Source organism: Hyaloscypha bicolor (assembly GCF_002865645.1).
Source record: "Hyaloscypha bicolor E unplaced genomic scaffold K444scaffold_141, whole genome shotgun sequence".
NCBI lineage: Eukaryota > Fungi > Ascomycota > Leotiomycetes > Helotiales > Hyaloscyphaceae > Hyaloscypha > Hyaloscypha bicolor.
The window spans coordinates 293,479-318,284 of record NW_020194643.1 but is presented as its reverse complement, the minus strand read 5'-3'; the positions used below and the strand labels follow the sequence as shown (position 1 = coordinate 318,284).

At 46.3% G+C, this 24,806-nt stretch overlaps 7 protein-coding genes across 7 annotated transcripts; 1 reads left to right on the top strand and 6 right to left on the bottom strand.

The window, feature by feature from the left end:
- Positions 1-188: 188 nt before the first annotated feature.
- Positions 189-1,083, bottom strand: K444DRAFT_143224 (uncharacterized protein). The gene is made up of 2 exons (XM_024870546.1): positions 505-1,083; positions 189-440 (listed from the first exon to the last, which is right to left on the bottom strand). Exons 1-2 carry the CDS (start codon positions 854-856, stop codon positions 358-360), a joined length of 435 nt encoding a protein of 144 aa, XP_024730578.1. The 5' UTR covers positions 857-1,083; the 3' UTR covers positions 189-357.
- A 51-nt stretch (positions 1,084-1,134) lies between these two features.
- On the bottom strand, positions 1,135-1,677 carry K444DRAFT_618853 (uncharacterized protein). Its single transcript, XM_024881409.1, has 2 exons — positions 1,615-1,677; positions 1,135-1,548 (listed from the first exon to the last, which is right to left on the bottom strand). Exons 1-2 carry the CDS (start codon positions 1,637-1,639, stop codon positions 1,415-1,417), a joined length of 159 nt encoding a protein of 52 aa, XP_024730577.1. The 5' UTR covers positions 1,640-1,677; the 3' UTR covers positions 1,135-1,414.
- A 511-nt stretch (positions 1,678-2,188) lies between these two features.
- Positions 2,189-3,886, bottom strand: K444DRAFT_655873 (uncharacterized protein; the record flags this gene model as incomplete). The annotated part of the gene is made up of 4 exons (XM_024886043.1): positions 2,189-2,684; positions 2,714-2,929; positions 3,129-3,414; positions 3,722-3,886. The coding sequence occupies 4 exons, from the start codon at positions 3,884-3,886 to the stop codon at positions 2,359-2,361; spliced, it is 993 nt and encodes a 330-aa protein (XP_024730576.1). The 3' UTR covers positions 2,189-2,358.
- A 376-nt stretch (positions 3,887-4,262) lies between these two features.
- Positions 4,263-5,654, bottom strand: K444DRAFT_655872 (putative mitochondrial inner membrane protein 1; the record flags this gene model as incomplete). Its single annotated transcript, XM_024886042.1, has 2 exons — positions 4,858-5,654; positions 4,263-4,802 (listed from the first exon to the last, which is right to left on the bottom strand). The coding sequence occupies exons 1-2, from the start codon at positions 5,452-5,454 to the stop codon at positions 4,263-4,265; spliced, it is 1,137 nt and encodes a 378-aa protein (XP_024730575.1). The 5' UTR covers positions 5,455-5,654.
- Positions 5,655-5,832: 178 nt separating this feature from the next.
- Positions 5,833-16,006, top strand: K444DRAFT_571195 (vacuolar protein sorting-associated protein 13). Its single transcript, XM_024877307.1, has 2 exons — positions 5,833-12,671; positions 12,725-16,006. The coding sequence occupies exons 1-2, from the start codon at positions 6,196-6,198 to the stop codon at positions 15,885-15,887; spliced, it is 9,639 nt and encodes a 3,212-aa protein (XP_024730574.1). The 5' UTR covers positions 5,833-6,195; the 3' UTR covers positions 15,888-16,006.
- Positions 16,007-16,347: 341 nt separating this feature from the next.
- K444DRAFT_571192 (uncharacterized protein) lies at positions 16,348-17,523 on the bottom strand. Its single transcript, XM_024877306.1, has 2 exons — positions 17,070-17,523; positions 16,348-17,008 (listed from the first exon to the last, which is right to left on the bottom strand). Exons 1-2 carry the CDS (start codon positions 17,437-17,439, stop codon positions 16,359-16,361), a joined length of 1,020 nt encoding a protein of 339 aa, XP_024730573.1. The 5' UTR covers positions 17,440-17,523; the 3' UTR covers positions 16,348-16,358.
- A 187-nt stretch (positions 17,524-17,710) lies between these two features.
- K444DRAFT_667952 (uncharacterized protein) lies at positions 17,711-20,137 on the bottom strand. The gene is made up of 2 exons (XM_024887357.1): positions 19,600-20,137; positions 17,711-19,546 (listed from the first exon to the last, which is right to left on the bottom strand). The coding sequence occupies exons 1-2, from the start codon at positions 19,949-19,951 to the stop codon at positions 18,012-18,014; spliced, it is 1,887 nt and encodes a 628-aa protein (XP_024730572.1). The 5' UTR covers positions 19,952-20,137; the 3' UTR covers positions 17,711-18,011.
- Positions 20,138-24,806: the final 4,669 nt, after the last annotated feature.

Sequence of the window (24,806 nt, the reverse complement as noted above, 5' to 3'; positions counted from 1 at the left end):
ACAATACATCCAGTGACATTTTGGGACTTGATGATTACAGGAATGCTAATTAATTCAAATTGGAGCTAACATCGAAAAGCCAAACGGAACCCATCGTTCCAACGCCATAGGTCCTTAGACCAAACGCCAATGCTAAAGCGGGAGGAAGGCTAACCTTCCCCGCAACTCTGATAGAGCCATGCTACCCTTCGATACCTTTCACAGCCCGGCATATTCGGACTCGCAAAACTCAATTCGTCAAATCGTTGGATGAGTCGTTCCATCCTTTCCGTCCGGGGAATTGGGCCATCTAGACCTATCTTGATTTCTCCCAACTCCATGCACGCCTCGCTCTCCTGAGGAATCCAAATCCAGACCCTAGTGATGCAATTTGCTCTGCTCATTCGCCTCTAACCTCTGCTCCAATTCCTCATTCAACAGATCCAAACAAAGCCTCGAAGCTGCCCAAAAATCAGCACCCCTGTTCCTAAAACATCACACTGAAATGAACAAGTAACAACTCACGAATAGGCACTTCTTCAATCCCGACCCCATTCTCCAAAGCCTCAACCGCAGCCTCCAACCTCGCACTGTTATAACAATGATACTCCCTCTGCAACATCAGCATCCTGCTCCAGCACTCAGCATCACTTTCCTCATCTTTCATCTCCAAGCCAGCACTCTCTCTCCTCCTCGTAGCGAAGAATGTTTCTGGGAGCCTGAGACTGGTGAGCGTGAGAGTTGGTGGTGGGGGTGTGCATGAAGAGTTATTGCGGGAGAGCGAGCGTCGATGGTAGATTGTTGGCGGTGGGCTGGAAGAAGGTGATGAACGGTGTGATCGCGGACGAGAAAATCTTCTTGAGAGGAGTCCTGGCATTATGTAGGCTGGTAGTTCGATATCCTTGATATCTCGAATTTTTGACACGTGATGATCTGATTGTTCGTGGGTACTTTGGTACTTCGACTCTCTTTCGTTTCGTCCAAAAATATCGAAATCTTCTTAAGCTCGCGAAAACAACACTTGAGATTTGCTCGATGAGTAGAGAGTTGAGATCGAGGTTCAGAGAAGACTTCTTAGTAGGGAAAAAGAAAAAGGCAGGAAAGAAGCACCAGATTCCGGGGAACCCACACAATATATATCTCCCTAAGAAAGGGCTGGGATATGATGTGATGTGATGTGATGTTCGAAACTAATGTTGACAGCTGAGGGGGAAAAAACCAGTGTGTGGTGCGTGTCTGGGGACGCCCGAGGATGCCGATGCCGCGTCTGTGAATGGGCAAGATTTGCGTGCTGACCCCAGCCTCCGTCACTTACTGTGCACATGCGATGTCATGTCACTACCGTATTGTACGATGACCACGCATCTCTGCCCCCATCCAGCAACCCGCAGCCAGGAAAAACGGGACCAGGGGAGGATGCCCATTTGCCAAAACGCTAGAATGGGATGGGAGGAGATGGGATGTCGTTGTGCGCAAGGTAGGCTAGGAGGAAAGGGCTTCTCAAATCTACCGACGTGTGCCGGATGCCCGTCCGGCACTTGCGCATATCTTTGCAGATGTTGTGTGTATCTGCAGGTTTTGATTTCAGTCTGGGGGAGATGAGTGGTGTGGTGGGGAGGGGAGCGCAAGACGAACCAATGCCAGAAGAACGTGAACTCATGCGGTGATGGCATCGATCCCATCCTCGTCTTGATCATGAGTCATTCCCACATGCTTTTCTGTTCTTCTTGCCCTACGGCCAGCCAAAGAGGTAAGAAAATATTTACGAATGGGTTTGAGGAGGGGAACGGAATAGGGCAAGGGGAGTGTGAGTGTCAGGCGAGATGTGTCAGCAGGAACGCATGTTCGAGATCTTTGGAATCACTTCTTTACCTGATGGGTGGGCGCTAGTGGATTACGGTTGGTGGTGATGTGCTGGTCGGGAATTTATTTGTGATTGGGATTATCCTGGTAGTGACTTGGCGCCAGAGGGGTTGATGTTGCGAGATCGGATGATGGAGGGGTTGAGAGTGAAGGCTGATTTAGTAGAGCATCTTTTCATCTTTTATTATGATCGAAGAGGGGCAGAGAGAACAAATTTGGCTCTCGATGTTCTAAATGCCCCTGAATAGTCTGGCTTTGAATAATTTCAAACTTTTTGGGACATTGGAACAGACTAGACTTTTGGCCAACACTGCAGAGGATGTTGGGAATTGACGGCCGCTTTTCTGTCAGGTTGCATTTGCTACTGATTATTAAAGTGCTTACAATAGGGCTGAAGCTTAGTAGAGTAGAGTCTAGACTCTTTGTGCCCAAGGTAAACCTATGTTCCCTTTTTGAGGGCGTAAAGGTCCACTTACTTCTTCGAACGCCGACCCCTAAGTCATATCTAACCCAGTTTTATGGATACTCTCTTGCAGAGTTTTCATCCTTCCTGACTTTCCAACGGCTTTTGCCCATGGGTGATATGGTATGGGAAATAATCTGGACCGAGGAGTCCATGATGGATTTCCTAATATCTACCAAGTACACCTTTACCTGCTCTTTACTCCAACCCAAACCTCTGCAAAGCGGCCTAAAACTCATCCCATCTAGGCCCAGTAAAACGGACATCCTTAAATACAACCCGATTAACTTTAGCGTCCTGTACTTGGGATATTTACCTAAAGGGACTTTCAAAATTTCGTGCCGGACATTTGTGAAGACGTATTTCTCGAGATTGACGGCTTCTGCGCGAGCGGCGTTAAATGTATACCTAGAGCATCGAGGCCTTCGATGACAACTTCTTGGTAGTTTAGGAAGAGGTAGGAGGGCGTCATTGTATCATCGTCGCAGTGTGGCCAGTAATGCATTTCTTGAAATTCTATCCACCCCCCTGGTTTTATATGCTTGAAAGCTCTCTCAATCAACAGAGGGAAGTTCTTCAAAGCTGGAGTTATGTGGCAGCCGTGAACAAAATCATAGAAATTCCCTGGTCCAAGCCCGACGTAGCGGGGGTAGTTGGCAATTGCTCAATGCAAACTGTGGTGGCAGAAGTGGGACAACTCCAGGAGAAAGTCATGAGTATTTCAGAAATAGGAAGGAATTATCCAAATACCTGGTCAAGTTCCACATGATCCACCATGAATTTGACGTTTGGGGGACCCGAACAGTGAGATCTATGCCCAGACTTTGTGCTGAAGGGTATTCGTCACCCATATCCTTACACCAAACCCCCGTCCCCGTCCCAAGATCGATAATATTTCGAAAATGTAGCCTAATAGGCGTAAAATGTAGTTTCCCACCACAAAGATTCATAATCTTCACATACTTCATATCCTCTCTATCTTGTTCCGACTCATCGTTTGGGAAAACATAGTATCCCTCTTTGTATCTGTGATACCGTCTGCTGTATTCGAAGTTGAAGTGGCGAACCGAGGAGGTGACCGATTCGTCAAGGACACTGTGAGAATCGGTCTGTTATCCATCATCCGAGTCTTCATCTGCTTCAATGGTTGTAGTTGCTTGTGTGACAACTACTTCGGCGGCCACTGGATCGTGCTCTGGGAGTTCTGCGGAAGGAGTGATACTCTTGCTGGTGGAGAGGCGGGTGCAAGCATAGGCTCTACTACCGGTGAGGGCATCGTGAAACCAGAATACCAGGAGCTGTAGCTATGAAGGAACACATGATAAATTGAGAAGAACGAGGAAACGCTGCTGACAACAAGAAAGTAGAGAAACTTATCATTTTCCCAACAGTGCGGCGTGTCGTTCTTTCACCCACCTTGAAGGTAGCATCCGTCTTATCACTGCCGACCCGGACACGGTTTGCGGCGTGGGTTGACAGATGGATGGTTGTGAAAACTTGAAACGGGGGGGCCAAGGAGAGCTGGAAGCGGTTTTCCGGGGGTTGTGAAATGTGGGGCGGGGTCAGGTCTCCTGCCAGCATCCTTCGCGCTGGTGAGAGCTCGACATTTCTCCATTATCCATACATTTTGCGACACTTGTCGAGTCGCCGGTTCCTGGTCTGCCCGGGAATACTGTGCTTCATGGAGGATGAGAGTCTGTGGATGATGGTTGGATTAGGCAGGAGGCTATCTTGTTGCGCTAACCACTAAAATTTCTCTGCAACCAGCTCCCCTATTACAATGTCCACGAATCCTTGGCACAACGAAATGTGGCCACGAAATGATCAATGACGACTCGAATCAAACCCTAGCCGCAGATATGGATGTCGACAAAAGAGGACGATAAATCAGAAAATTTGACACTCAAAGTGGAACCCTTCTACTTGTACAACCGCCTGGAACATTCGTCGAAGGACTTCACTTCTTCTCTTTCTTATCCTTCTTTTCGGCTTCCTTGTCCTCTTTTTTGTCGTCCTTTTGGTCATCTCCGTCATCTTTGCTCTCCTCCGAGTCATCCTCACTTTTCTCTCCGTCTTCGTCTTCCTTCACCATCTGAGCTCGACGCTCCTTTTCCTCACGCTCAAAGGCTTCCCACTGGCTATCTCGATCCTTCTTGACGTAGTCAACAGGGTTTCTGAGGGTGTGGTCAGCTTTAACAATCTGGCCTCGTCCAATCAAGCTGATAACGATCGAGGCACCGACGAAAAAGGTGAGGACGAAACGGTACACAGAGTACCATTCCGGAAACCATCCACGAACTGTAGCACGAGCGTCCGCGAAGTAGAGGAAGTTGAAAGCCAAAAATTGAGTGATCAAGGCATATTCTACAGGCATGAAGATAGTAGGCCATGCAACTGCAGGAGCGATGACTCCATATATGTATCGACGATAGCTGTGGTATCCTCCATATCCGGCATATTCGAGACCCCAATGGATAGCTCCAAGGAAAGAAATAATCTGCCCTGTGCTTCAGCAAACACAGACGCAAAATCTCAAGGGTTTGGGAACTTACAACTGCGCCATATCCAATTTGAATGGGAGTTATTAGGTCAAGAAGTTGGTGTGCCGTCTCTGGAGAGAACAATATTCCCCGTCCAGTATCATGAGCATGATTGATATCATAGGCCAGGAACACTGTTGACAGCGAAGTAGCCGCGTAGGGGAGGATGCCGGCGGCTCCAATGTACAATGATTCTTTGGGAACGTCCGCTAGAGAGAATGTCTCTCTGATTGTTCTTAGATCCGCCTTTATTGCTCCAGTCATCTCGTCACCTTTGACTCCCTCCCCTTGGCCCTTCTCGAATACATGTCGAACGCTAGATCCACCTGACACTTCATCGGGATGTGCTTCAAGAGGCTTTTTTGCCAGTTTTTGTTCTGCTTTTTCGTCGATTTTGTCAAAGGGTGGCCCTGCTTTCGTGGTCGCATAGAGCAATGATGTAGTTGTTAGGCGAGGAATCGCAATGCGGACTTGGGGACGGTTATTGTTTACTTGGCGGAGAGGACTGGCATTGCGAAATTGGATGGAAGCTGCACTGAAGCTTGATCTTGCGGTAGGGGCTTTGGTGAAGCTTTTGAGTAGTGATCGCGTGGCTGTGGAACGAAGCATTGCGATGGTGGGATAGCTGTTTCAGCGGCAGCTTTCCCCGCAATTTGGGTGATCGCCTCGATAAGAAAGTCAATTGTTGTCCGTGAAGCTCTAGGAAGAATTGAAGTGACAGGTTTGGGTGCTTCTGTGAGAGAAAGTGAAGTTAATCAAAAGATTGGGAAAAGAATAGAAGCTCGCGCATATCTTCGGGAGCTTCTCCGTTCTAAAAGATGGGCTTTCAGTCCTTGCTTCAAAATTCCAAAACCCAGCTCAAAAGGATGACGTCGTGCACGACAGCAACCGAAGCGAGAACAAGCTGCCATGGCAGGATGGCTTTTTGCGGGCCGAAAGATTTGCAGGCAAAAGGATTTACATAAACAGTAGTATTGTGGATTTTAATTCTGACCTTCATAATTTGACTTCCTTGCACCTACTTACGCAGTTGCTTTGGTCTTGCTCGAGCTGCCCCATTTGCATCATTCTTGGCGCGGACAATCAACAGAAGCTTGTCTGCGGGGAACTTGCGATTCAAGGCAACCCCTTTTCTTACATCTGCTCCCACGACACGCCACGCAACGACACTCCTTACTATTCCCTCGAAAAAATTTGCACGGCACGAATCGAAACGAGCCACATGAATAATGACCTGAATTGTATTCGCATACCCTTTTCCCGAGAAACTCGCAGATGTCGATGACGACGCGTCATAAAATCGGTTGAACGAGCGCTTTCCTGCCTGGGTGACGGCGCATACTATTCAAGATGTTGGAAGGACTCGTGGCCTCGCTGCTCAATCGATTTCTGGGCATGTACATCAGGAATTTCGACCCCAAACAACTGAATGTCGGAATTTGGTCAGGCGATGTCAAGCTTCGAGATCTTGAGCTGCGCCGTGAGGCGCTGGACCAGCTGAAGCTCCCTATCAACGTAGTCGAAGGACATTTGGGACAGCTCACACTGAAGATACCTTGGTCGAATCTTCGGGGGCAGCCTGTTCAGGTTTATATTGAGGATGTCTTCGTGTTGGCTGCGCCGAAGGAAGATGCAGAGTGGGATGAGGAGGAGGAAGAACGGAGGAGGCAGGCCGTCAAAATCGAGAAGTTGGACAGTGCCGAGATGCTGAAGGACCGCAATCAGGAAGGCATGAGCCAGGAGGAACAGCAAAAGAGCCAAAGCTTTACAGAAAGTTTGGTTACGAAAATAGTCGACAACCTTCAGATCACGGTCAAGAATATCCACGTACGATACGAAGATTCGATATCCGCTCCTGGGCACCCTTTTGCCCTTGGATTAACCCTTCAAGAATTCAGCGCCATCAGTACCGATGGAGAATGGAAACCGACCTACATACAAGACACTGTTGGGCCCACACATAAGCTTGCTACTTTGGGGGCATTGGCAGTATACTGGAACACAGATACGCATCTACTAGGGACAGGACGAGAGGCCGAGGTGCCTGGGGCGGAGGTCGTACCCCATGATGAGATGCTCGTCAAATTCAAAGAGATGATCGTGAGAGGAGAAGATCCAAACACTGCGAGCCATCAATTCATCTTGAAGCCAGTTAGTGGGCAAGCCAAGATCGAGCTAGATAAATCTGGAAAGATTGATAGACCACATATCAAGGCTGGACTAGTATTTGACGAGATTGGACTTGTGCTTGACAATGATCAATATCGGGATGCGCTTATGATGGTTGATTTGTTCCATTACTTCATTCGGCACCAGGAATACAAGAAGTTGCAACCTAAAGGAGTCACGCCAAAGGAGGACCCGAGAGCATGGCTACAATTTGCTAGCAATGCCATCTTAAGCAAGATTCACGATCGAAATCGGAGATGGTCTTGGGCCTTCTTCAAGGAGAGAAGGGATGACAGAATTCGTTATATTGAACTTTTCAAAAAGAAGAAGAAGCAAGATCCTCAGGCTCAAATGACCCCCGAAGAAGTTGAAGAGCTCACCAAGCTTGAGTGGAAGCTCAATTATGAAGACATGCGTTTCTGGAGGTCGCTAGCCAGGAATCAACTGAAGAAGGAAAATATCGGAGTGAAGAAAACCGACACAGCCAAGAAGAACCAGGGCTGGATTGCCTGGGCATGGGGCTCAAAACCTCAAGAGGTGGAGCAAGATCCTGAAACCACCATGACTGAGGAGCAGCGTAAGGAACTCTACGATGCCATTGATTGGGATGAGAAAACTGCTTTAGCTCAGGCCGTCGACTTGCCCAGAGAGACTGTCAAAATGCAAATCGATGCATCTCTCAATACCGGTAGCTTTACGCTCAAACGTGATCCGCATGATAATGTGGTTGAGGTTCTCAGTCTGTACTTCGACGCTTTCCGAGCCAAGTTCCTCGAGAGACCGGATTCGTTTCTGGCTGATGTTAGTCTTGGTGGCTTGAGAGTCAACGATGGAACGACACCCGAAAGCTTATTCCCCCAGATTGTTCGTGTCAAAGATGCACCTGAGGCTGTGGCTAAGCTCCAGATGGATGAGAATGAGGGTGAGGATGAGGAAACTCCTGTCGATCCATTTTTCCAGTTCCAATTCGAGAAGAATCCGTTAGATGGTGCCAGTGATCTTGCTCTTACTGGGAAATTAAAACCACTCGAGATTATCTGGAATCCACATTTCTTGGTCGGCATTATTCACTTCTTCAAGCCTCCTGAGAGACATATGGAGTCCATTGGGGCCTTGATGGAGAGCGCCGGCACCACCATTGAAAGCTTGCGACAGCAGACCCGAGCTGGACTTGAGTTTGCCTTGGAAGAACATAAGACTCTGAATGCTAAATTGGATCTTCAAGCCCCTCTCATCATCATCCCCGAGAGCATTTCATCGAAACAGACCGCTTGCTTGATTCTTGATGCTGGTCATATCAGTGTGAACAGTCAGCTGGTCGATAAGGACACAATGAAACAGGTTCAAGATAAACAACGACGATCTTACACCGACGAAGACTACAAACGGTTGGAGTCGTTGATGTATGATAAGTTCGTTGTCAAATTATCTTCAACCCAAGTTCTGATTGGCCCATCAATTGAAGAGACGAAGGCCCAACTCGACAAGAGAGACGATTCCAAATCGATGCACATTGTCGAGCAGATCAACGTGGACTTCATGGTTGAAACCTCCATTATTCCGAAGGCTCCGAACTTGACCAAGGTACGAATCTCAGGGCATTTGCCTGTTCTTCATGCCTCAGTATCAGACAAAAAGTACAAGAGCTTGATGAAAATCATCGATGTCGCCATTCCTAAGCTCGACGAAGATGAGGAGCCGCCGAAATCATCTCGGGAAACCGCTGTTACAAGCAAACGTCCTCGCACACAGAGCAGTGTTTCGAAAAAGTCCGACAAGAATATGGATCGAGCGCAATCTGTCTCCTTCCAATTCTCCACCCAAGAAGCCATAATTGTTCAGGACGAGTCTGATGATGATGACGATGATGGAGCTGAATTTCAGGACGCCCCTGATGGAGATGCCAGTGAGACTCTCAAAGTTCAGCAACGTAATTTCGAACTGAAGTTCGAGGTTGATCGCCTACAGGGATCGTTGTACAGGAGCGACCCAGAGGGTAAGAAGGAAGACCAACTACTGGTGGAACTGGTTGCTGAGAACTTCACGTTGGATTTATGTGTCCGGCCTTACGACATAATCATTGACACCTCTCTCGAGTCGCTGATGGTTGATGATTATGTCGAGAATCCACCTGCGGAATTCAAGTCCATTATTTCCTCTGGAGATAAAGAATCAGAGGAGCAAAAAGACCTCGTCCAGGTCAAAATCATCAAAGTCAAAAAGGAATCACCGGAATTCATGCCCAAGTATGACGGCGTTGAGATCAATATCGATGTCGCCATTTCAACAATCAACCTTGTTGTGACCCGAAAGACTCTTCTTACGTTGTTGGACTTCATCCTAATAACTTTCACCAATAACGATACTCAAGCCGTGGAGTCTTCACCGAAGGAGATTATGGACAGCGAGAACGAGGAACAAATAGAACCACTAGCAGAAAAATCGGCATCATCAGACACTGGTTCGATTCGAATCAAGGTGGACCTGAAGAGTATCCGTCTCATACTGAACAACGATGGCATTCGCCTAGCGACTCTTTCTCTCAACGCTGCGGATGTGGGAATCTTCATAATGGGCAAGACCATGAGAATTGGCGCCAAGCTGGGCGACTTATCACTTCTTGACGACATCAATCAGGGGGCTTCAATAGACTCCAACCTACGGAAGTTGATCACGATCCAAGGCGACGATCTTGCAGATTTCCGTTATGAGACCTTCGATTCCGAAAGCGGCGAAGCGTATCCTGGCTACGATTCTTCGATCTATCTACGAGCAGGCTCAATCAAATTGAACTTCTTAGAAGAGCCTTTCCGAAAAATCATCGAATTCCTAGTCAAATTTGGAAAGATGCAAGCTATTTTCAATTCCGCCAGGCAAGCTGCTGCGAACCAGGCCTCCCAGATCCAGCAGAACGCTGGTCGTGTGAAGTTTGACATAAATGTCAAAACACCCATCGTTGTCTTTCCCCGGGTAATGACTGCAGGTCGGATCAAGAGAGATCTCCTTAAAGCGTATTTGGGTGAAATATATGCAGAGAACAAGTTTGTACCTTTGGATGATTCGAAGGACGCGGCGATTGCTATGAAGTTGTCTGCCGGAATCAGGAATGTGCGCTTGACATCAGATTTCCATTTCTCAGAGGACAAGGACGAAGAGCTCGAACTTATCGATAAGGTGGATCTAGGATTCCAGATGACATACGCCGATCACCAACCTGGCCTCAAGAGACCAGATATGGAAATTAAGGGCAGCATGACAGACTTCAATTTACGCATCACCCAAACGCAACTCAAGTTCTTGCTGGAGCTCGCTAAATCAGTACCAGCTGCATTTTCTGTTGACACCGAGGGAAATGAGCAGGAAGCTGTGGAAGATGTCCCCAAATCGACATTAAAGAAAGCGAAGGCTATCGAGCCAAAGAAGGAAGAATCAAGCAACGACAACACACTCGTTGACCTCGGTCCTGAGCTTGGCGTGGATTCGGATAGTTGGACAAAACTTGATCTCGCCTTCCACGTTCGTACAATTGGTCTCGAGTTGATACTGGCGAAGGAAGACGAGCCTGTCGGGGATCTTGACGCCGCCAGTTTGTCAAAGTTTTCGCTCGACGACACCAAAGTGAAGCTTCGGATGATGACAGATGGATCCCTAGAATCTGAGCTGCTCATACAGTCATTTACCGTTCAGGATAGTCGAAATCGGACTACGAACAAGTTCCGAAAGATCATGACATCTCTCAATAAGGATGTCCAGCAGTTCATGGCGAATGTAACTATTTCTGGTGGCTCGGAAAGGAACCTCATCGCGATTGTGGCTGTAGACAGCCCTCGGGTTATCTTTGCTTTAGACTACTTATTCTCGATCCAGAAATTTATCTCAGAAGGCTTCGCCGTGGAGGAACCTGCGATAGTCGATGACGATGAAAGTGTGGTCGAATCCGCAGCTGGTTCAGACACCGATTCCGTTGCAACAAGTCCCAGATCGAGACCAGCACCTAACCGACCAACATCTCTTGCCAAGACTCCTAGTCAAGATTCTTCTCAGCCAGATCAGTCGCCAATGACCATTGCTTTCAGGGTCAACGTGGTAGATGCACAGATTATTCTGATTGCAAATCCATTGAGCCCAAGCTCGGAAGCAATTGTCCTCGGAACAAAGCAGATCCTCCTCGCTCAGCAGCATGCTCTAACCCTGCAAGTCTCCAGAATGGGCATGTTTCTTTGCCGGATGGATCGATTTGAGGACACTCGCTTGAGAATTCTGGATGACTTCTCTGTTCAGATGTCGATGGATAGCTCAAAAAGGGACCTGACGAGTATTAACATCGACATAGAGCCACTTGTTTTGAGATTGTCACTTCGCGATATTCTCCTTGCCCTGCAGATTGTTAGCAAGGCCTCGGAGCTATCTGCTAGTGGTGACCACGAGGAAAGCAAAACGAAGGCTTCCGATCAGAAGGCCAAGCAACTTCGAAGCAGCGACAGCGGCAATCTTCAACACCGAACAGCCAGCGGTAAAGGCGCCTCAACGATGAAGAAGAGCAAACCTGCCACAGTCGCTGCAACTCGGTCAAACATCCAGGCAGCACAAAAGCAGTTGATCCTAAAGCATGAAGAGCTCACAGCTACTCTGGACGGGATGCGAGTCATTCTCATTGGGGATTTGCATGAACTTCCAATACTTGATCTCAGCATCAAACGGTTCACTGCCTCTGCCAATGATTGGTCCAGCAGTCTCCGGGCAGATACGAACATTGATATGTTTATTAACATCTACAATTTCTCGAAATCGACCTGGGAGCCGCTCATTGAGCCTTGGGAGCTTGGTCTCCAAGTTGCTAGAGAGCAGGAACCAGCTCAGATGTCCATTGACCTCACATCTCCAAAAGTGCTTGAGCTCACCCTTACGTCGGCTTCAATTGCTCTCGCTTCCAAGTCTGCTCAGTTCTTAACACAAGAAGAGGATGTTCTCTCAAAACCTCGTGGAGCAGAGGCTCCTTATCGAATCCGAAACTACACAGGATTTGACGTTAATGTGTGGGCAGATGTCCCAGGAGAAGATAACAATATGGCCGCCAGGTTCCAAGATGGCGAGGAAGGCCCTTGGCGGTTCGAAGACTGGGAGAAGATGCGCGAGAACTTGACGCCAGAGAACAATACGGGAGTGGTGGGCGTCCGGCTTGAGGCGAGTGGGTTTGACAGCGTGAACAAAATTCCCGTAAATCGTGAAGGAGAGTATTTGTACGGCCTTCGGCCTCGCAAAGATCAAATCCTCCATCGTCTCCTAGTGGAGATCACGCTGGGTACGGATAACGTCAAGTATATTACCTTCCGGTCACCTCTTTTGGTTGAGAACAAAACTCAGATTCCCGTCGAACTGGGGGTTTTTGACGCACAAGAGGGGCATCTCCTCAAAATCGAGAAGATTGCCCCAGGAGAAAGTCGCCCAGCTCCAGTTGGTGCAGCTTTCATGAAATCGCTGCTTGTACGGCCTGATCAAGGATTTGGTTATGCATGGTCGACGGAAACCTTGTGGTGGAGAGACCTTCTTCAACGACCGACGAGGACTATTACTTGTAAGGGTGAAACTGACAAAAACACTCCTCCTTTCTACTTCCAAATGCATGCCAGCTATGACAAGGCCAATCCTCTTACGAAGTACGTCGCCTATTCACCCTTGAAGATGACCAAACATCACTGACTAAATATAGCGTCTACCCCTACATGAAAATACGACTGTCAGCACCTGTAGAATTGGAGAATCTCCTTCCGTACGACTTCAAGTATCGTATCTACGATAAGAACACGAAAAAGGACTGGACAAACTTTCTTCGCAAGGGTGGTCTCAGCCCTGTGCATGTTGTTGAGCTGTCACATCTTCTTCTTATGAGCATTGACATGCAAGATACGCCTTTCAAACCCAGCGAATTTGCAATCATCAATTCTAACAACCAGGAGGACTTCCGCAAAGAGTCGATTCTTGTGTGTAAGGACGCCGACGGTCTTTCTCTAAATCTTCGCCTCCATTACTACAAGATACCCGACAGTGGCGGTGCATTCAGAGTTACGGTGTTCAGTCCTTATGTCATTCTGAACAAGACTGGACTTGATATCAATATCAAGGCAAAATCGCTGCTCCAACAAGCGAGGACTGCTGCTGGGCAAGGTTTCCATACAGACTCGGCTACCGAAAGACGCAAAGCTCTACCATACATGTTCGCTTTTGGTGCTGATGACCAACGAAACCGCGTGATTTTGAAGGTTGGAGAATCGAATTGGAGTAGACCACAGAGTTTTGATGCAATCGGAAGTACGGTTGACGTCGTCCTGCCGTCCACAACGAAGAACACCGAAATCCACGTTGGCATTACAGTTGAGAATGGGGAAGGCAAATACAAGATGACACGGGTAGTGACACTTGCCCCGAGATTTGTGCTAAAGAATCGGATGAATGAAGAGATCAACGTCCGGGAGCCTGGATCATCAGATCTCATGACGTTGAAGCCGGATGCCCTTCAACCCCTGCACTTCTTACAAAAGAGCACAATCAAGCAATTGTCATTGTGCTTCCCTGGTCTCAACAACCAATGGTCTTCCCCATTCAACATCTCTGATCTGGGAACTACACACGTCAAGCTTGCAAAGGCTGGTCAACGACAGAAACTTGTGAGGATCGAAGTGCTGATGGAGAATGCAACGGTATTCCTCCATCTCAGCGCTGAAACCAAGAACTGGCCGTTCTCTATGCGGAATGAGAGCGACACCGAGTTCACATTCTGGCAGGCAAATCCGCACATCGATGATGAGGAGGTTGAGGATAGATCTGGCTGGCGCCCCGTTCGCTACCGACTACCACCTCGGAGTATTATGCCATACGCGTGGGACTACCCTGCAGCCAAGAACAAGGAGCTTATCATCAACGCAAATGGCAGAGAGAGACATATCAAGCTTGCTGAGATTGGTAACTTGATCCCGATGAAGATACCCGCTCCACACACCGCACCAGGGGCAAGAGAAGCAAAGATCATCGATCTCAACGTCGCGGCTGATGGTCCAACGCAAACGTTGATCCTATCAAATTATAGAGCCTCGAAGAGTTTGTACAAGCAGAAGACTCGATCGGAATCTACCACCAGTGTCGCTGGAGGTTTTGAGGTGAAGTATCAAGACACTGGAGTCACTTTCCGGGCACAACTCAAACTTGCCGGAATCGGAATCTCCCTTGTGAACGCTCAGCCAATCGAGTTGGCCTATGTTACTTTGCGAGATATATCACTCAAGTATTCTGAATCGCCACTCTACCAGACGATCACGGCCGCAATCACATGGATACAGATCGACAATCAACTCTACGGAGGAATCTTCCCTATGATCTTGTATCCCAGTGTTGTCCCGAAGAATACCAAGGAGACCGAGGCCCATCCGTCTGTCCACGCAATGATTACTCGCGTCAAGGATGACTCGTATGGTGTGCTCTACATCAAGTATGCAACAATTCTGCTGCAACAGATGACTTTGGAAATTGATGAAGACTTTGTCTACGCCCTTCTTGAATTCTCAAAAGTTCCAGGTGCCAGCTGGTCAGAAGTGCACGAAGGAGTGCTCTGCGACGAGAACCTCGACATCCCAGAACCGAAGCAAGAACAAACGGGTCAAGACATGTACTTCGAGTTGTTGAACATCCAACCGATGCAGCTTGATTTATCCTTTGTGCGAACGGATCGAGTCAATGCCGAAGACAAAACATCATCCAGGAACCCACTGATGTTCTTCTTGAATGTTCTCACAATGGCTATCGGCAACATCAACGATGCTCCTGTGCGTCTCAATGCCCTGATGCTCGAGAATGCCAGAGTTTCTGCAGCTATTTTGGTCCAGAACATATCCAACCATTACTCACAGGAAGCACTGTACCAAGTACACAAGATTCTTGGCTCAGCCGATTTCCTTGGCAACCCCGTTGGGTTGTTCAACAACCTGAGCTCAGGAGTTGCAGATATCTTCTACGAGCCATATCAAGGATTCATCATGTCCGATCGACCTGAACAACTAGGAATTGGTATCGCCAAAGGGGCGACAAGCTTTGTCAAGAAGTCGGTCTTTGGTGTATCAGATAGTTTCTCCAAGTTCACCGGCAGCATTGCCAAAGGTCTGGCAGAGGCCACCATGGACAAGCAGTTCCAGGATCGTCGTCGTATGACCAAATCTCGAAATCGACCCAAGCACGCACTTTATGGCGTCCAAGCAGGAGCCAACTCCTTGTTTACAAGTGTTGGCAGCGGTGTGGGTGGCCTGGTCCGAAAGCCAATGGAAGGTGCCGAGCAAGAAGGCCTCGCAGGATTCTTCAAAGGCGTTGGAAAAGGAGCACTCGGCTTCGTCACGAAACCCGCAATCGGCGTCTTCGATCTGGCCTCCAACGTCAGTGAAGGGATCCGTAACACCACCACGGTCTTTGATCAGGAAGGCCTTGATCGAGTGCGTCTTACGCGCTTTGTTGGTCCGGATGGCATCGTCCGTCCTTACTCTCAGCGCGAAGCCCTCGGCCAATTCTGGTTAAAGCAGCTTGATAATGGGAAGTACTTCAATGAGCAGTATATCGCTCATCTCGAGCTACCAAGGGAGGATGTCGTTGTCATGTTGACATACAGTCGCATCATGCTCATCAAGAGCAAGAAATTGACGACGGAGTGGGATGTCCCGTTGAAGGATATCCAGACCATTAGTAAAGAGAGGACGGGATTGAGCTTGACGTTGAGGGGTGGCACAAATGGACCTTTCGTACCGGTGGCGGAGGAGAGCAGCAGGAATTTCCTTTATCGGAAGATCGGGGTTGCAGTGAACGAGTTTAATAAGAAGTACAAGGCAACGGAATAGGAGATATTGGTGATGGGAAAGGATGAAAGGAGGAAAGGAGGAAACATGGATGGGATAGATAAACGAATTTCGGGGGCGAGGTAGATATTTGGAGCATAAACGGAGTTTTTAACTTTGAGGTCTTGATCTTGAGGCTGTGGTTGTGAAGTGTGTGTCTGGCAAGTACTTTCCCGATTCCTATTTGCTGTTCCTTTCCCTGGATAGGGCCTACCAAATATTTCTTTGTTGTTTGTTGCACTCGCTGCAAGTCCATCTTCCAACATGTCTTGTCTTTTTGCCACAGAAATGGCAGCAATAGCTCCCCCAACCAAACAGCCCGCTTCTGTTCACCTTTGGTAATTTCTTCGACGACAAGTGCTCCAACCTTGCGAATAACGTCTTCTCGTCTTCAAGGCGTTCTAGCCTACGTAGGCTCTCCGCCATTTCATTTCTAATTTGTCTCTCGAGCTGTGCATTTTCTATGTTTCTGAGTCAGGATGCATCGTTGGGATATGTAATAGAAATGCATTTCTTACGGTTATCTTGAGCTATCCTCAATTCCTCAATTTCGACCTGGTGCTCTGCTTTCAACTTTTGCTCAAGTTTTGCCATCTCCTCCCTGATTTCTATACCCGCTGCAGTTTGGACGAGAGTTAGACCGCTATTAAGCTCATCCTGGAGCCGGGTTGATGTTGGGGTGTTCTTCAGCAATGACTTGACCAGGGATTGAGCTTCGTTCCCAGACTGTGTCGTTATTCTCGCAACGGTAGCACCACCATCAATCAAGTCCTTCCAATACGTTTGCTCCAACTCTGCCTCGCGTCTCAATCCTTCCTCTATTGTCACTTTCTCCCACATTGTAGTGGCCAAGACCACATTTTGTAACGAGTCTGCCCCGCATAGTTGCTTCATCATCCGCAGGTTCTTGAGATTTGGCCCTTCCATGCGAACATCGATGATTCGATGGAGATAAATAATTCCTGATAAGAGGAATCCTTCATCATATGTGTCCTTCATCCATTCAGCGATCATTCTTAGGATCTCTGTATCACTGAGGTGCGTGTCGCTGAAGCCCGGAGTGTCAACGAGGACAACATTTTCGTTTTCGATTGTGCAAGGTACTTGGAGGACAGCGTCAGTACCTATTCGCGAATTGGTCAGTCTCCAAATTCAAATCTTCTAGGTCAAGGTGGTAGATCTTACACGACGCAAGATTATGCCCTACTTCAAGATCCATTCCAGTCACAGCCTTTATGAAGGATGTTTTTCCAGTGCCCGCCTGGCCAAAGACCGCTACCACGATGGGACGTTTGATCTCTTCGCCGCCAGATGCTCTCGCGGCAGGGACTTCGCGGGTTGGTCTTCTGAAAGGGTTTTGAGCTCTGGGCTGCCGAGGAACTTCGCGACTTGGAGTGCTACTCGGGGAAGGCACGCCTGAAGGACGCTGCCTGGTTGAACCAGAGGGGCGTGGTCCGGAAGAAGGAGGGACAGGAACATCACTGCTAGGTGCTATTTCTGTAGGGCTGTCCCACGCGCTGTCCCACGCACCCGGCATTGGCAAGATACCAGACATTCTGGGTAGTTCAGTTGTCCTTAGGACTTCAAATTAAAGAATTGACGTAGATTCAAGTGAAAAGAGCCCAGAAATGGAAAAGAGCTGCTAATTGTATCATCTGGAAACAGCAGTACTCAGTGTTGCAGCCTCATGTACGACTGCGCAGCCTCCTGCACAGCCTCAGCCTCATCTTGTGTTTTCGACATCATGCATGCTGGGAGGGATATTCGAGCCAATGACCAAGTCTGAAGTGAGACACACGGTGGCAATATCTTCTAAAACCGATGTTACCCATCATTTCGTGATTTCAAGCACGATTACGTGTGATTGCACAAACCGTTTCAGCAGTGCAGACTCCTAACCTCATGTTCAGGGCGCAACTATCTCAGGTTTTGAGGCTGCTTTCATGCTTCGAGAGTTGAAAGCTATCAGTGCGCTCAAGTGAGTAAATCCGCCTCCTTCAACCCACTCACTGGTTGACAATGGGACTGTTGTACCCGAGGAACTTTAATCTAAATGAAATACGAGCATTATTAACACCATCAGCAATACTTCAATTCCTAACACATCCATCCTTTTGAAGAAGTAGCTCAGTAAGCGTCATCCCAAACAAATCTTATGGAAAAGATTTCCGTCCCTTGACTTTGCAAAAGGACTTGGACCTCGTTCGATTCCTGAGAACAATGCACTTCCAGCTCTGAGGTTGTGGGAATATCGTTGATGTCAACAACCCGAACTGTCTTGCTCGGTACCCATTCTCCTCGCTTCGTGATAAATAAACGACCAGACAATACTTCAGCGAATTCAAGTGTAACGAAGAATTTGTCAATTTGAACGTAGAATGATGGCGTTGCCAGTTTGATGATCTGGCTATAAGGGAGGTTTCTCTTTTTGACAGAGACGAGAGAGACGACATCTGAAGCTGGCGATACTGTCTTTTCCGGAATTATGCTGGGAAGCTTAACAGCACGAGGCAATTCTGCAGAGGCTTTCCTTGGTTGTGTAGGCGCCTCTGTACTTTGAGACAGTCGTTCACAAACGGTTTTTTCTTCACCCTGAGGAGGTTGCTGGCGGAGTGTTGACGTCGAGCCTTGGGACTTCAACGTCGGGATATCAGATACTTCAGTTGACGACCGCTCTGCATCTGTGAGTACAAAACTCTCGCTTGGGTCGGGGTGTGACTCTGGCCCGAACTCTATAGTCTCTTTGATCCTATCATCCAAAGTGGCTTTGAACTTCTTCGTGATGAGTGCGAGGTCTTGATGACGTTCTGCTGGGACTTTCACCCAGTCTGGTATGATCCACGTATCATATAGCTTGCCATGCGTTTGCGGAAGGAGAAAGCCACCATGGTTGTGGAAGAAGAGATTGCACAAATAGCAAGCTTTCTTACTAGAGCATATGAACCTAGGTTGCGGAGAGCCTGGGTGAAGCTCATAAAAAAAGAGGAGTTGCACTTCAGCATGGACCTTGCGCCCCCCTCTTGTAATCTCGGACAGTCGCTTGTGATATTCTTTCTCGGTTTCCTGTGCGTGAAGATTGGCTAGATTTAACACGGACTCGGTGAGTCTCGAGGGTAGGAGATTTTGAAGTGCATCTTCGATGGAAGGGGGTACTTGGATTTGAAATGGTTCTACGTCGATATTTTGGAACAATTGCCATGAGCTTTTTCTCGCTGCAGAAACAAGGTCGGAAGCAATAGAAAAATAATGGCCGAGTTTGGTGATTGACTTTAGCAGATGCTTCTTCAGGTTTGGGTCCACCTTGGACGTTTCCAGTGCGAAGCTGAGATTACTGAAATGGGAGAAATCGTTGGCCGCCTTCACGATTTCACAAAGCACATCCTCTGCTTCCTTCCTGTCCGCTCTCACGTCTTCGAAGCTTTCAAGTCTGCTGAACAACGCCCCCAGATCTTGTGCTCTGTCTTTTCCCATGTCTGTCAAGCTTGGTTCTAGGGAATATTCTTGTAATGTGTCAGATAATTGGGTGATCAGAGGCTTTTTCCGCAAAGTCTTTCTTGTCCATTTCCTAATATGCCGTGATCGGAGGCGTGATAAAATGCGCTCGAAGTCCAGCTTGACGATCTCTTCGAGAAGAGCCTTTTGGTTTTCGATTTTGGGCTTCTCTAAACAGCAAATTAGCTGGACCTGAAGAGATCAAGTTTTTATAAATACCTACCTCGCCTCGCAGCACCTTCTAGGATCCTAGCAACCTTTTTGAACCCGCTTACAACTTTAGAGAGGTCGCCCCTGTTCGATGCTACTCGGATCGTGATCCCTTCTTTGTTGGTATGTTCTTCGACGCAGACAGCCATCACCTTCTTGTTATCGTCCGATGTGGCGGACAAAAATGCCAACTTGCTTGTAATCTCTTTCTCTTTGGAGATGGTCAATCGGTAAGTGGAATTGATTTCAGATGCAGCGGCATTGTCTTTTGGTAGCTCTGGGACCTTGTTCAGAGTCTGGAAGAGGGTCGTACTTCGCAGCAGGTCTCGGCGGGTGATCGACCCTCCCCACATCGGCGTTTCCATTTTGTGTATTTTGCAAACATGATTCCTCTCAAGCTTTTAACTCCAACATTATTCGTGAAGCATAGGTGGCTGGCAAACAAGACTTCGCATCTCACACGATCAACTCTATCGTCAACGCTTGTTACCCTCCCCGAGTGCCATGCTTCTCGGGTTCGAAAAATATCCAAAAGACATTGCAAACACGAGGAGACTGGCCTCTGCAAACGAAAGGCGACAGAGCCTCATGCAATGACATGTGCGCTAGCCTCATGAGCAAAAGGTAGCTTCGACGTGAGGTGGGGATCGTGGCCGGTTGCCTGGAGACTGACCCGCTTCAACAATTATCTCCAATCATATCCGAACCTTTTATGCAATGTAACTCGGGCTTTTCTTGAAGCCGGGGGTCCGCTCCAGAGGGACTCCCCGTTAATGCAAGAAGGTCCAAATGTTGCCTGGTTTACTCCACATGCACCCTTACCGAGCCTCCACTGAGCAGTATTATCCTTCAGCCACTGCCAAAGACTCTCAGCGTGTGTAACCTCAGAACAGGGCACCATGAGGAGCCAAATCCAGGCAGACCACCCGTTGGGCCTCTCTCATCGAATCACTTCAATCAAGGTTCGGTAGGGCAGGATTTTAGGCGGTAAAGGGCCAAAATCCAAAACACTCGAGCACTAAACTACTAAACTGCGAAAATTGCGAAATCAAAACTATAAATTATATATTACTTAAAATTAAATATAGACTTATACTAAACTTATATTTAAACTTATATTTATTATAATAAGTTATATTATAATAAACTAGTTTTTAAAAAGCTGTTTTTTTCTTTTTAAAAAACTTTTAATATATTATAATAAATTATTTTTTAAAAAGTTTTTTATATATTATAATAAATTATTTTCTCAAAAAGCTTTTTATATATTATAATAAATTAATTTTATAAAAAGCTTTTTAATAACTTATTATAATATATAAAAAACTTTTTAAAGGCTAGCTTATTATAATAAATAAAGAGCTTTTTTAAGAAAGAAAAAAGATTTTTTTTAATAAAATAGCTTATTTTAATATATAAAGAATTCTTTATTAATAGTAAATATAAGTCTAAATATAATTTTAGTATAATTCTGTATTTGATTTTAAGTAATATATAATATATAATTTTGATTTTGCGGTTTTTGCGGTTTTAGTGGTTTGGTACTCTGTTCCATCCCATCTGTCAATACGAGCGGTTTAGGAATCGGGCGCTACGATTAATCAATCGGCTCTCCGATTAATCAATCGGGACTCCCATTAATCAATCGTAAATGGAATACGATTCGCAAGCCACAGTGGGTCCCGATTAATCAATCGGGGGGCCGATTGATCAATCGGAGAGCCGATTGCCTAATCGGGTAATATTGAGGTTTCGGGAATAGTAAAAGCTTTACTATACATGCCTCCCACTACGTCTAGGCGCTCCTATAGCCACCCTAGCCCTTTTTGGTGCCCTCCCCTTCACTTGATCACCTGATTCTCCTCCTTCTCTAGCTCCATTCTCACGTGCTTGCTCCTTAGCTACTCTCTTCTTTGCTCTCTCAGATACTCTTCCAGCCTTCTGAACTGACGCAATTGAACCACGATTATTCTCCTTTGCTACCGCTTTGGGAAGGGTAATTTTATCCCTCTTGTGGGTTGCACCAGTAGTAGGTAAATCAGGATAAGTCAATTGGGAGGTGATTTTGTTGAGGGTACTATGCGGCCAGAGAGTAGTAAGCTCGCCATACTTAGTAGCTAGACGGTAGCCCTATTTTAATTAGCTTTTATTAAAAGTAAGGCTCATAAATTATATACCTTTGAAGTCTTTTCCAGAACTCTTACTGGAATCCTAGCCATTTCTGTACTGAATCTGTATTGCTTTGGGATCCCGAGAGTTGCAATCTCTTGAATATCATACTCAAGAGCTTTAGAATTCGCTCTCTTTACCATATTCTCCCTCTGTTTTCTCATATGCTCCGCAACCCTCTTAGTTAGTTCAGATAAAATTATCTCCTTAGCTGCTTCTTCTTGATCTGCTTCCTCGTTAACGAATAAGCTATCCTCTCTACCCTCAGAACTACTATTCTCATTACTCTCAACCTCTTCCCCTCCCTCTATACCTCCCAGGGCTATATGTATACGGCGAGCGCTCTCCTTGTAATCCAGGAAATCAGTAGGTGGCTTTCGTCCAAACCAGACCTCGTATGGTGTATTTCCCTTAGGAAGGGCCCCTATAGCTGTGGTATTAATTACCTATACGATTAAAAGAAGTAACTATATCCACGATTAGATACCAGTATCCGCTCGTACGGCCCGTAGCCGTTTCTTAAAGATTCGATTAGCTACCTCAATAGAGCCCTGAGATTGAGGGTAATAAGCTCGTCCGCGAATAATCTTTATCCCTCTCTTCTTGCAAATCTCAATCACTTTCCCCTTAAACTCCCCCCCATTATTATAGGCTAGAATAGAAATATATCTATTATTATTTAGCCATTTGACAAGCTCGTCCGCAGCTTCGTCCGCAGTCTTAGCCTTAAGCCTACGAATCCAGACGAACTTGGAAAAGTGGCATTTCAATTGCCAGATCTACATATATTCTCCGTCCGGATCATGCTATAATAGTATTAGTAATAATAATACTATAGTATTAATGAAGTATGGATAAAAAGGTTCGGAATTTATGAAAATCGCAGGAATTGCGAAAATTATAGGAAAAGCTTAAAAACGTACGAAATACACGAAATGCACGAAATGCAGGAAATGCAGGAAATGCAGGAAATACAGGAAATGCAGGAAATACAGGAATATAGGGATAAATCACATGACTTAAGGGACACTTATACGAAAATCCATTAAATCCAGAACCATACGCTTGCCAGGATAATGAGATTGGATAGGTGTAATCTCCTTATTATTCTTCTGAGTCTTTTCCTTATTATAGTGAGAATAGCGAGTACTTATCCAAGCGTGGTCGTTACGGGACGGGCCATGCCAAATTCGTCTTGCATACTCAAATGCAATATTAGGGGCTATTATATAGGTAATTAGTATAAAAATTAGTATATTTCAGGGGTACTTACCTGCATGCATTAATTTCTTATAAATAGTAGTCAAAATCTCAAAGGCATCGTTATAGCAAAGAGTATAGCGAGCTGGAAGGATCTCATTGCGGCGACTATTATGGTATTCCTTACGATATACCTGATTATCCTGAAGCTCGTATAATTAGGATTCGTGCTTGATATTAGCCTGGTAGCGTTTCTCTGCTTTTGTTCCACTAGGGAGCGAAGCATTAGGATTTTGCAACCACTATCTAATATCTATACGTTTCCTAGCAGTAAGAATTTTCTTACTACTACCTGTAGCAAGCCTTTGATCCTATACAGCTTCGTCTTCAGCGGACCAATTATTAGTAGGCTCTTCAGTAATAGGGGAGGGTAAGAACTGAGTGCCAGAGGAACGTACTCCTGGTGCAGTAATATTAAAATATTGATCTGTACGGCCATAGGTGCGTTCGCGAGGCGTACGAGGGGCTGGAGATGAACGAAGGGTTAAAAGAGACATAGTAGAAGTGAGGTAATAATTGAGAAGTATATAGAATTAGTGGTTTTGCTTAGAAAGCTGGTGCTTGTACTATGAACTGTATACTGTAAACTGTATGCTATGAACTGTGTGCTGTGAACTGTGTCTAGGTAGTAAAAAGGGAGCAGAGGCCCTATACATATCTAGAGGCTCTAGAGAAGTATCTTTACCCCTATTATATACTGAGAACTAAAGGGTTTCAGCTATTAGTCTTGAGGATATATTATTATATACTGAGAACTAAAAGGTTTCAGCCATTAGTCTTGAGGATATATTATTATATACTGAGAACTAAAAGGTTTCAGCTATTAGTCTCGAGAATATATTATTATATACTGAGAACTGAAGGGTTTCAGCTATTAGTCTTAAGGATATATTATTATATACTGAGAACTGAAGGGTTTCAGCCATTAGTCTTGAGGATATATTATTACATACTGAGAACTAAAGGGTTTCAGCCTCCTTAGGCCCGAAACCCCAATATTATACGATTGATCAATCGGCCTCCCGATTAATTAATCGGGACCCACTGTGGCTTGCGAATCGTATTCCATTTACGATTGATTAATGGGAGTCCCGATTGATTAATCGGAGAGCCGATTGATCAATCGTAGCGCCCGATTCCTAAACCGCTCGTATTGACAGATGGGATGGAACAACTCGAGTATTTTGGATTTTGGCCCTTTACCGCCTAAAATCCTGCCCTACTTTTGATCCTTACGAGCCTGGTGCCCACTAGTCTGTGGATTACAGGGCCTTTAGCGACCAAATAATCACTGAAGTAAAACCTCGACTTTTGCAAATAAACTACAATAAAATAAATTACTATAAAGAAATCAACATTCACTTCTTGTAATCATATCCCTCGATATTTTAAAGGATTACAGTTTATGGTTATCGAATATAACTTAGTTAAATATCGCGATTTATGTTTTGCGAGGCCTGAAAATCTCGCTAAAATCCACAAACTAGTTGGCACCAGGCTCGTTACCTACGGCTTTCCGTAGACACGCAAGGGGGGGGTAGGGGGGTCATTTTACATTTTCCCCGCTTCCGTGACATACAAAGCCTATTTACTAGATAGTTTTAGAACATAAAATAAAAGGCTCGCTCTGCTGCTTCCGCTCGCGGCCCTGTTCCTGTGGTCACGGCACTGGCCGCAGGATGACCTGTTTGGATATTTTCAGAGCGGGTCGAAGAGAAAAGGGATTAAAGGCTCAGAAACCATAAAAGAAAGAAAGGGGAGGGAAGCAAATAGTATATAGTATATGTATTC